Below are 12,349 nucleotides of genomic sequence, written 5' to 3'. Positions count from 1 at the left end.
GTTGCAGTTGCAACCTCGTAAAAGAAGCTTTTTGTGGAGGCTGGGAGGAAGTGGGGGAAGGGAGAGAGATGACCCATGTTTGGGTCCCTTTCTCCATGCTCACAGCATAGTCTATGGGTGTGGAATAGGAGATACGTAGGGACCATTGGATTGCTCTCTCCGTGTATTAGCTCCACATTCTGTTTTTAAGATTCTTTCCTGCTCTTAATTCAGCTGTTGGTGATGTTTTCAAATTTTAACATATATTTTAAATAAAATATATTTTTTACAATTTTAAAAATTTTAGAGCTTTCAAGCTGTGCTAAGTTTTAATTGTAAATCATCCTTGGGGCCCAATATGGGCCAAAAGGCAAATTGTATATTAATTAATTAATATCTGTCAAATGATACCATGAGATTTTTAAAAGTCCATTAAGTATCCTGCTTTAGTAGAGGAAACTCCAGGGGCATATAAACTTCAGCATTATGGTCAAGTCTTCTGCTTGTCCTTTCTTTCAACTTACAGAATATTATTATTATTATTATTTATTTATATAGCACCATCAATGTACATAATAATACAATAATTTGGGAGCTATGTCAGGAGCAAAGGTAGGCATCAAGGCATGGCTATGTTCCACTCAATAGACCAGGCGAAGGCAAACTTGTGCTCTCCTGTGTTGTGGACTACGACCTCCTATAAACCCTGACTGGGAGGGACTGATGAGAGTTGGAACATACCCCTGATTTAACTGTGTAAATGAGCCTTTGACAATAATGAATGAATAGGCATAGCATGGAATAATTTTAAGACAGTTCTAATATATAGTTTTCTGTCCCTTGGTCCCGTCCCAGTGTCATCTCAGGAAGGCTAAAGTTCAGAAGTAAGGAATAACCTTGAAAAAATAAGAGCACATTGCTTCTCGATATGGGGAATGTTTTCATTGATAAGGATGGCTGGATCAAACCAAGGGGCAGTATCCAACACTGCTACTGCGCTCTTGCTGTTTCTGTTGCACTTGCGGAACCCACCACAAGCACGACATCAACAGCAGCCCCAGAAATTAGCAGAAACATTCATTTCCTGAAGAGACAGATCAGTGGCGCTCCTTTGTGTGAGTTCCGCTGATCTGTTGTTCTGGAAATGAGCGTTTCAATTCCACTTGCCACAGGACCCATTAACTTCCCATTGCACTAGTGGTGGCTCCTGCTAGCGCATGGGGAGTGTTGGATACTGCCCAACGGGCCCATCTAGTCCTTTCCAACAGTGCCAGCCAGAGTCTTTAGCACGAGTTGTTTTATATTCAGTCCCTAACATGGAATTTGCCTTTTTCACATTGACTTAACATTTTTCTTTTTCACATTGACTTACAGTTTTCATTGAGCTATCTGGGATACTCCAAATATGGGGTGGAGATTGTAATGCTTATGATGTAATAAATAACCTAGCTGTCCATTGAAGTATAGTTACTCCTTTGCCGTGGCGTTTGACAGGATAAAGGAAACTGTGAAATATCAAAAGATATTCACAGGAGTACATTTGTGAAAGGATTGTCCGTGTTTTGACAGTACCTGTCAGAACACGTAAATCATAATATGCCATGTAACCAGTATTATATTTTGCTACACTTCAGCAGAAATTTAAAGGAACAATCTGTTTAAAAACTGCTTTTAAACCTGCTGCTTTGAAATATGCAGTAGGTTTTGCAGGTAAAAAAATATGGCTATTTAGCAAAGTGCTTTTAAATGGTTACATGTTGGATAGAGCTGGCTTTTCTGTTGTCACTCACGACTGCCTTTTTCCTCACTATATGCTTTTAAAAATTAGGCTGTTATACAGGTTTGTGTGCCATTGTATTGACTGGCCAAAGATCATCCAGTGATCTTTTATGGATGAACAGTGATATGAATCCAGGTCTCAGTGGTCTTAGTCCAATACTGTAGTATAAATAAACAAATTCTTGCAGATCCAGGTTAATGAGATACTAGGTATAATTTGACTGACTTAAACATACGTCAAATAATGTATTTATTTGTTACATTTATTTATTTATTCCATTTATGCCCCCACCTTTCCATCAAGAAAATGGCACCCAAGGCAGCTAACAATCATAATGATCATATTCCGCTAAGCCACGCGCTAAGCCACGATGTCGTGTGCGAGTGTATGGCTTGTGGTTAGTGCTAACCACAGAGCCCTCAGTGTCATCTGAATGGGCCCATAGTTTAGTAGTATAGATAGCTACATGGGCTTAACTGTGAGCACCCTGATTTAAAACTTGTGACAGACCTACATTCAGTGTTTATTCGGCTTATGTATATAAATTGGGAATTCTTACCATGGAGATGGTCCAATGGTGCACTACCACTAGTGCTATTGACATTGTCAACAGCATTAGCAGAAACCAACAGCACTAGCAAAAGCCAATGCTTGTGCAACATCAATGGCACTTGCTAGTGTAATGGCTTTCCCAGGAAAGTTGTTGCACTAGCAAGCTCTGGTTTCTCCCAGCACAACATCAATAGTGCTAGCGGTAGTGCACCATTGGCTTCTTCCCAATATATTTGTAACATACCTAATGTAATTCCTTATGTAGCAATTCTGTAATTGTTAAACAGCTAATAATTCACTCAAATGGCAGACACCCTATTTTCAGTGCATTTCATTAGAAAATGGATGCTTAGTTATTACTCTTAATATTAGACTAATTATTATTAACCTAAACGTATTAGTTTATATTTTCTCTGCTTGTGATGCACCTAAGTAAAACTGTAAGCAGAATTGAAGCAGTAAGAATTGAAGCAGTAAGTAAAAACGATGTGTCAGATATTAATGTTCCAGGCTTGATTATAAGAACATACAAGGGAACACGATTTTGGCTGGAAAAATATTTTTGCGTTAGAAGTTTGTAGAAGAGTCTCCATTAAATACTCTTACTTTATCCAACAGACTGAACCTGAAATGATAGAAGAAACAAATGTTGACCGGGTCAATGAACCCCGAAATTATACCAGAGCCCATCAAGCAAAAGGCCATTCAGAGACATCAACTCTGAGTTCTCAGCCATCCATTGATGAAGTCAGACAGCAGATGCACATGTTACTGGAAGAAGCCTTTAGTTTGGCTTCAGCAGGCCATGGAGGACAGAGCAGGCAACAAGATGCTTACAGTTCTACACAGCACTTGCCATATTCTGAAGTAGTGACCAGTGCTCCTGGTACCATGTCTCGACCCAGAGGGGGAATACAGTGGGTACCTACCTATAGACCTGAAGTGTATCAATACAGTTTACCAAGACCTGTAAGTCCCCACTTATATGTGATATACAAAGAACTGTTCAGGCTACTCTCTTTTCACCATTTTATAGTATATTTCATATCATGATTCTAGGATTATGCTAGGCTGTGTTGGGTTACATATTAGTTTGAGATGAATCACCAAAGTTGGCTTTCCCAAATAAAACTTCATGGATATGTTTACTCAGAGTAAAGGTGAACTTGGATTTCGAAACAGCATTTCGTAATGGCTGTGTTGGCAAGTCACAATCAGCCAGAATTCTGGCTTAGTGTGAATGAATCAGTATGCTGGTGCATGCTATTCAATCACTCTTACTGCAAGTGGGAGTGGTTAAACAAACTGTAGACCTTTTGTCTATGGTTTGTTTATTGCATCAGGGAACTAAATAGTCCACCATTGACTATTGTGTTGTCTGTGGGGCAAAACCACCCCACAGTTGGTTATTTTCTAAAAATAACCAACTCCAATAATCAGTGCTGTGCAGAATTGATTATCTGCACAACCGTCGATTATCGTGTCATCTGTCGGGCTCTGTGGATTATTTCCCCTGCCTGCAGAGTCATGAGGCAAGAGTGGCAGAAACCCCTCCCACTCTTGCCCAGTGGGGCTCTATACACAGGGGAAATAATCCTGTCTAGGAAGCATTTGGGAGCCACCAATTATGTCGTCCTTTGGTGGGGCACTGCGATCCGTAGCTCTCCACGTGCTTCCCAGGACAAGCACATGCTGTCCCATGGAGGGGAAGTGCTGGCAATTGGGGATGCAAGGAGCTCCTGCCACTGCTTCAGGATGACAGGAGCTCCTTGCATCCCCCGTTGCCACCGCCAGCACTTTGCAGTGAATGGAGGACAGGGGGCAGGAGAAGTGAGTGTTTCCATTCTCCATTCCCCATTAGTTTTGACGCTGAAGGTGGAGGGAGCGGTTAACCTCAGCTCTCCCTGCCCTCAGCCTCGAAACTAATGGGGTTTGACACACTGCGGATGAATACCATACCTGGACTGGGTATGGTAGCCCTCCGCATGGCATCCTATCCCATTAGTTTCAATGCCAAGGCTGGAAAGATCTGACAGCTCTGTCTGGTCTCGGCGTCAAAACAAATGGGCAAGGAGCCAGCAATGTGGCGCAATCTCATCCCCTGTCATGAAATGAAATCGCGCCATGTCCTTTCCCGGTGGAGGGTCCCCCACCTCCTTGTTACTGGAGCCGTGCATGTCCCTCTGCAGCCACTGCAGCCTGAACCAGTGTTCATCAAGGGTCACGCACTGGGGGTGCCATGGGTGCCACTGCAGCAACAGGAAGGCTGGGGAGCTTCTCTCCCCCTCCGTCTCTGCTCCTCCCCACAGAATGGCAGCAGCCCAATATGGTAAGAGGGAACCAGCACTGCCATTCAGTGGGGAGGGTGGAAGGGACGGAGAGAAGAATAGCCTACTCCACGGATGATTTATTAGCATGTCACCCAAGTGCGACATGCAAATAGTCATCTGTGGAGTGGCCTATGAGGGCAGGGTTGGTTAATGCGTCATCCGAATATGCCCACCATGGCTTATAACTCTGGCTTTCTGGGGAGAGATAAGCCAGAGTTCCTGGTTCACACTTCATGTTAAACAAATCATAGTCAGAAAGTCTGTGGATTGTTTATGGGGAGTGTGCACCACACATATTTTGAAGTGTGAATGTATTCAGTAAGAACATAATGTGTAGATAATGTGACAATATTGGCAATTACTTTTTGTCACTGTCCTGGCTTCTGAAAACAGGCCTAGAGTTTGATAATCTAAAATTAAAGAAGAGAGACCAAGGCAGGATCTACACTACTGCTGTATAATGGTTTATAACGGTATTGACAGCTGTTGGAGCCCAGGACACACTCCATATACTGTTTTCAAATTGCTTTCAAAGTGTTATATCCGGCTTGGTGTAGAACTCACCCAAGACTTCCGAGATGTTCCTAGTGGCAAAATTACTGGATTTAAAATATGACATTCCAGTTTAAGAGCCCAAATACAAAATGGCTCATGCTGAATCTACACTATGAGTTTAGGTAGGCCAAATCTGTGCATGGGATATATCTAAGTGTCATATCCCAGCTAGACCCTAATATGTTTTCAAAGGTACATGGTCTTGTGGTTAAAGTACAGACTTGGGACTGAGGAGATTTTATTTATTTTAAATATTTGCACTCCCCTTCTCCATCATTCAGAGCACCTTACAACAACAAAAAAGAAGAACCTATAATGGTCGTGTCAGAAATTTCCCACATGACACCAGGAATACAGTTACTTGTGTTGTGGGATGGCATTTATTTAAACCAGACCTTAAAAAGGGAGAAAGGAGCATGACTAATCCCTCTAATTTTCTCAACAGTTAAATGGGAACAAAGATATTTTTCTGCCTGAACTCATTCAGTTATGAATCAACCCACTGATATAAAAGTTACGATATGCCACAGCAAAGCTGTGGGTTGTTTCTGGAAAATGTGTCTCATAATCCCTAATTCATCTATACCCTGAACAAGGGGAAAAGGTGCATTCCTTTCCCTGTCTTGATCATAGAGAACCTAGCCAACCCAATCTGTTGTCTTTACTAAGGCCCAAAGTACACATACCTTGCTTAGAGGTATGTGGGCACCACCAACTCAATGGTGCCCAACAATGTGGAGTTAGAAAAAAGTGCATGACATGTTACCTTCACCTTTAGATTTCTCTGTTAGAAGACAGAATAGCCAACAAGATGTTTACCCTTAGCACACCACTACCATTGCCCAGAGTGTAGGATGAGCCTTTCCAGACCTTTCCCAATGACCTTGTAAGTGTATAGGAAATCTGATGCATCCTAGGTACTTTTAGTACCTTCCTAATACCTCCTCCTTCTGGCACTGATTCCAAGCGCCATGGATCCTGGACTCCAATGCTGCCCTTATGCTAACAAGCATGAGTACTAGTACATTGGGAAGCTAGCACTTGACAGCACAACCAGAAACTAACTAAAACTTGTGCTTCTGGTACAGGACAAGTTAGCAGGGAAGGGAGCTCTACTGATGCGTCCCATTCCAGAAGCACTAGCTTGAGCTAATTTCCAAGACTGTGATATGAAGAGCCCACTTCCTGTTGTGAAGCAATTGTTTTTACTATGGTTGTAGTAAATGTGGTTGATGCTGGCAAACTGTCAGTTTGGATGCTGCCTTTTAGTAATAACTGATTTGACCTGGTTCTTGTTTGAAAAATGAAAAGTTAGTTTGAGGACTGGCAAAGTATCTTTTTCAAAATAGGTCTGTGAAATTGTGAGTTTACTGTGATGAGGATAGTCTGGAATTTGCTTTAGGACTGGGGAGGGTGGGCAGGAAACTAAACCTAAAATTGTTTTTGTTGTATCCTGCTCTGGTATAGATTATTATTATTATTATTTATTTATATAGCACCATCAATGTACATGGTGCTGTACAGAGTAAAACAGTAAATAGCAAGACCCTGCCGCATAGATAGTTTTGTTTTATTGAAAAGGGATTTCAGATTTTGTAATGGAAATAAACACATCCATAGCTTGAAACCCCCGGATTATTGCTATTGCTGTAAATAGAAATAAATTGCCAGGTGGTATAATCAACACTGCTATGATTGGGAAGACAGGTTTTTTTTTTAGTTCTGATCCATCCCTCTAGGGTTTATTTCAAAGCCAGTGACATTAAATGCACAAGTTCAGGTTTTTGATGTTTAAATCTTGGGAAAAGTTGCCCATGGCACTCTGAAATTGCTGACTGATACACTTGAGGTTTTTCAACAAATTTTATGGTTGGACTCCATCTAGATATTGCTCTGGCACATAGTGATCAACCAATCTGTCTTAGAATCTTTCTAAAAGGAAGTAAAAAGCCACATATGCTTTTAAGTGTGTGGAAGGACTTTAGGCATGTTCCCTGTCAAATATGCTTGCATTTTTTAGATGACAGTTGTAGGCAGGCATGGGTTCTAACAAAAATGTATGTAAAAAATTAGGACAGGATAACACAAAGATTGTATTTAAACAATAGACTTGTTGTCTCATTAGTTTGCATTGTTTAGCCCTTTACCTCCTATAAAACTTAGTGACTTAATGGTTCCCAAAGGTACTTTAATCTATTGCACATAGCACTTTCAGTTTACAGTTCTTAGGCATCCTGATCCTTAACTTGCTTTCTGGGCAAATTTACTGACATCAATTCAACTTGTGTCTAAGTGAAGGCCTTACAGTGTCTTCAATGTATGCTTGCTGTGGGAAAAGTATTGTTATTGCCCCTTTTGGTTCCCATTTGCTTCAGCCTATATGAAGCTGAATTCAGATTTTGGCACATTACATGAAAAGCTGTTCATATGATGAATTTGATATACTGTATGCATAGTTGCTGAGAATACTTATGATCATTGCTAAAAGTTGGTGTAGAAGAGTGGGTATGAGTCTTGAGTGGGAAGGTCTGTGCTACTCAGCCCAATGAGGAGAAAGGTAACCCACCCACATTTTTTCATACTGCTGCTTTTATCAAGAAGTTTAGATTCTGACTCTAGCATGTTTAACTTGACTCCATGCAACCTTTCTAACAAAGAGCTGGTCAAATGTATGAGCTGGGAGGTCCCCAAGTTGAATCACATTTGCTGAATTGCCTTGGCTTAAGAAAGCTCACTCAGCCTCAAGCTCTGATCTGAAAAATGGGAATAACAATAATAACTTATAGTGTTGTTATAAATATTATTATTGAAAGCGTAAGAAGTTTTTTAACACCCCTAGAGGCCCTATATAAAATTTCTAAATATTGTTACTAATATATGTGCGTTGAGGCCACCATCTCTGTATTAAATTTGCTTTGCAAATTTTAATTAGAACAGAAGATTGGTAAATCTGCTAGGCAAATACTGGGATTCTTTACCCTTAGATTAGGAAACAATGCACATGTGTTCTCAGCTACCTCTTATAACTCTTGGAGGCAACATGAAATAGGGGATAGGATGGGTTTGAAAGGTGGAGGCACAAAGCTTTCTTGTTCTTGCGATACTTCTTATATCAAGGTGTATTGCTGTGCCACAGTCTGTTAGGGTATTTATAATGCCATGCTGTGCTCTGTGATGATTTTGATATGCTTACTATTCTAGGCAATTGTAACTGGAGTGTGTCAGAGCGGTCTTTCAGTCTAAGCTACTAAGCAGATTCACTAACTGTCATTGTATTTCCAAGTGAATGTGACAATCTCTGTCATAGTACAAAGGCCTCAAGATTCATATATCATGCTTTGGGCCATAGGTTGATGGAGAAAAGTGTCAGGAAGGTATTTCTGCACTTGTATAACATGGCAAAACCTCTAACTTTGTTTTATGCCATTTGCTGCCAAGTTCTGTAAATCCAGGCCCTAACAGAGGCTAGATGGCTGAACTGATGGCCTCTAAACTCTGATTCTTAGGACTACTTTTGGTGTTGTGGTTTTAAAACATCTTTATTGTCATAAGGAAGTGATTTGTGTTTTGTTTTCTTCCCTAAGGGAATAGGAAAAAAGATCTCCCCACAAAGAGAGTCAGGAAGAAAACTGATGTACAAAATAGGTGCTTCCATGCTGTTTTGTTTCCTGTGATAGCATTTGATGCTTCCAGATGTCCCGACATCAAAACATTTCATTTTCAGTGGGGTAGAAACAATTTTGATTTCTCCTTGGGGGAGGCTCAGGCAGAGAAGAATATAGTGGTGTCTCAATTTTAGGAGGTATTAAAAAAAATTAACTTGAAGGATAGACCATATATAGTGACATGGAGTTCAGCTAAACAGTCTTCTTTCTATGTGCTTCTCCTATAGTTTGGAAAAATGCAATGTACTATAATTTTTATGAGAAGTCAATAGATCTTTTAGGAATCACTCTTTTCTCCCCTTAACAGGCATATAGGTTTTCTCCACTCCCTGAAATGGTGATGGGTTCTCCACCTCCTCCTGTACCTCCCAGAACAGGACCTGTCGCTGTCACCTCTCTTAGGAGGTACTATGATGTTGTTTTATTATTTAGATGACAGTTTTAAATCTCTTTGTAACAGACATTGAAAACTTCAGGTATATTACAAGGCTAGATTCCTTGTATTTGTGAAATTGCAATCAAATGGTGTCATTTCAGAATCTTAGATTTCAAACTTTTAAAAAGCAACCAGGCAAAGAAAAATGTGGCTCTTTATTCAACCGTAAACCACTCAGATACATAATAAATATACCAAATCTATCCTCTAGTATCTTTTAAACAAGTCCTCTATTACAAAGGCATAATGTCAGATTAGTTGTGCTATAAAAATGTGAATGATTCATAAGCCTCCCTGTTTTTATTTTCTGAGATGACCAGCTGTAGGCAGCACAAAATATATGGATGACCTGGTAAAATTGATTTTGGCACTCTGGAGACATTTGGAGTGTTACTATCAGATTTGTTATCTGCACTTTAAATGCCTATTAAATATGAATCAGTTTTAACATTGTTTTAATATGTAGTGCACGATTCTCCAGGCATTGCTATTCTACAGCCTCCATTCATTTTAATCTGCTGGACAATGCCTTTTAAATTCTGTATTCTCACAGCAAGCTAGCTTATATAGCTCCTCCTGCCATGCATTTCTGAGTAACTGTTGCATGGTTCAGGCTTATGAAATTACTTGGTCTTTTACAAAAGCAATACACTGGGCCATCTGCAAAGCCAAAGCATAGCACGCTTGGTTTTTTTTTTACTGTGTATGGCATAAGAATACAGAAATAATTGAGCTGCCCTGATTGGCTGCCAGTGATGTCATAACAGTTGTGCAAAAATATCAGTGCACTGTAGAGCACTGGCAGTCATGTTCATCCTTCATTGTCAGGTAGATGATAGCAGCAGTGAACTAAAACAGGCTGTATTTTAGAAACTGGAGCTCTATAAAGTCATAGTGTTTATAAAATTTATTAGTTTTAGATTTTGTTTTCTGCCAGTTTAGGCAGGATACAACAAATAACAATTACTATTTATTGCACTACTTTTTTATTTCATAACATTTATTTATACTATGCTAAAATCAGGATATATATATATTTCAAGTACAGGTTAAAAGATCTGTATACAGCAGTAGTAAATGAGGTACCAGGCAGTGCCCAACGAAGTAGGTATTCATCCATTGTGCAGGAATGTTAAAGCAAAAAACAACAACGCCCAAACATTATCTGTATCTTCCTTTTACACAGCCTGCTCTGCCCTTGCTGATCTGTGGTGAAATAGTGCTGCTCCTTGACCATATTCATCTCAAACCATATAATCCAGGGTAGTTAACTGGTTTGTGCCAGAGTTGTGTAAATTGCTGCCAATGTGTGCTTGATGTTGCAATGACGGATGTTTCCAATATATATTATACAGGTCGACTTCCGATATTGGCAGCAAGACAAGAATATCAGAGTCCAGTGGGACTGAACAGATACAGCCGCATGATCATGCCCCTTTTGTCCCAGTATCAAGAGCCCCAGTATCTGTGGCTCCATTGGATCAATCAGCTTTGAATTACTCAGGTGAAAAACGCATGCGGTACAAACAGAGACCACATCTAAGTCTGTATGGCATAGAGACGAGCGTATGAGATCTTGCAAATGCCCTTGTTTAGAACTGTGTTAAATGGTTCTCTTGAAGGCTTGAGGAGGAGAAGGATTAATAAAAGGAATCATACACACTCCTTCATTTATCACATGCAGCGTATTTCTAATATGAGAGAGGAATGGGGAGGATGGCCATGGTCTTTCTATTTGAAGCACCTGGAATTGGCATCTTTCTGAGACAGGATCTTGGAACCAATGGTGTTTTGTGGTACAGAAAACAAATGGCCATGTCATGTAATCAGTTTCCCTTGCAATGGCTGCCTACTCTTGGATTGAATGTGCCCTGCATTGATCCAGAGGCCACAAGCTCTCTTTAGAAAAAGTCAGTTCAATTACCACTTTCAGCTCAATGTGGCAAAACCAACCTGAACCGATGGTAAATGTCATGTGATTGTTTCATTGTGTCTTCAGCTCGCAAGCTAGCATGTCCTTGCAAACCTTTCAAAAGTGACTTAGGTGAGGATATCCTGATTAGTGACTGAGAGGTTCCCAATGTGGTAAATCAGTTCAGATGAGCATCACCCCGTCATTAATAAGCTGATTATGGTTGTGTGCATAGGCATTTGCTCTGGGAGCTTACCAGCAAGTAGATGCTACCTGCAACAAGAAACTTCAGAAAATAGTATTAACCTGCCTCACACTGAGTCAAGTCGTTCATCTTGTCCAGTATCATCTATTCTGACTTGCAGCAACTCTTCAGGGTCTCGAACAGAAGTCTTTCTCAGCACGCGCTGCCAGAGTCCCTTTTAACTTGAGATGCTGTAATTGAGCCTGGGACCTTTTACATGCAAAGCATGTGCTCTACCATTGAGCTGTGGCCCCAGCAAATCTCTTTGATTACAAAGAAATCCCAGTGAACTGATCAAAATCCTTTCTGTATTAAGGAAATACTGCAGACGTTATATCTCCTTGGGTACATTGGACTTCTATACCTAAATGTTTGTATAAGCCTGTGTGTGAATGAGTTGGGCTCATCTCCTATTTTACATTGTAAATTTGATCTGCCATTTTGTTAGTGTTCCTGTGTTCACTGCATATTGCTGAAGCCCATGACATTTAAGAGACTTGAGGAAGATTATTTGAGTTGGTCAGGAAGCCAATGAAATGTGTATTGTCTTCAGATAAGGAGTAGTTGTTTTGCTGGTACAATGGGGTAGGAAAGGAAGGTGCAGGCAAATTATAGGAGCACCCCTTGTATTTGCTGGATGAGGAAAAGGCGTGGAAGTCGCAGATGATTTTCAGGGCTTTCGAAACCTGCTGGAATGACACTAAATGCTTGCTTTTCACTCAACTGACTTTAACTAACTGGAAAAGCATGTGCGACAAATGAAAGGTAAGCAAAAGAAAATAACTGTTTTGCCTCTTTAAAAAGCCTAGGTAAGGGCGCTTGCTTTGTCTAAAAGTAAAATTTGTCTGCTATCATCATTGTGCCATGGATGATGCTCATTGTTTTTCCCCAGTCTC

The 12,349-nt window shown here is 40.4% G+C and overlaps 1 protein-coding gene across 1 annotated transcript in view; it reads left to right on the top strand.

Annotated features, from left to right (window-relative positions):
* The window catches only part of KIAA1549L (KIAA1549 like), a 190,479-nt gene that overhangs the window by 162,538 nt on the left and 15,592 nt on the right, over positions 1–12,349 (top strand). The window contains exons 17-19 of the mRNA XM_063117318.1: positions 2,930–3,280; positions 9,169–9,266; positions 10,653–10,801. Of these exons, the coding sequence (XP_062973388.1) occupies positions 2,930–3,280; positions 9,169–9,266; positions 10,653–10,801 (598 nt within the window). The remainder of the gene's footprint in view (positions 1–2,929; positions 3,281–9,168; positions 9,267–10,652; positions 10,802–12,349) is intronic.

Source organism: Elgaria multicarinata, chromosome 2, assembly GCF_023053635.1.
Source record: "Elgaria multicarinata webbii isolate HBS135686 ecotype San Diego chromosome 2, rElgMul1.1.pri, whole genome shotgun sequence".
Lineage (NCBI taxonomy): Eukaryota > Metazoa > Chordata > Lepidosauria > Squamata > Anguidae > Elgaria > Elgaria multicarinata.
The sequence above is the reverse complement of the archived record's forward strand: the minus strand, read 5'-3'. Positions and strand labels throughout refer to the sequence as shown.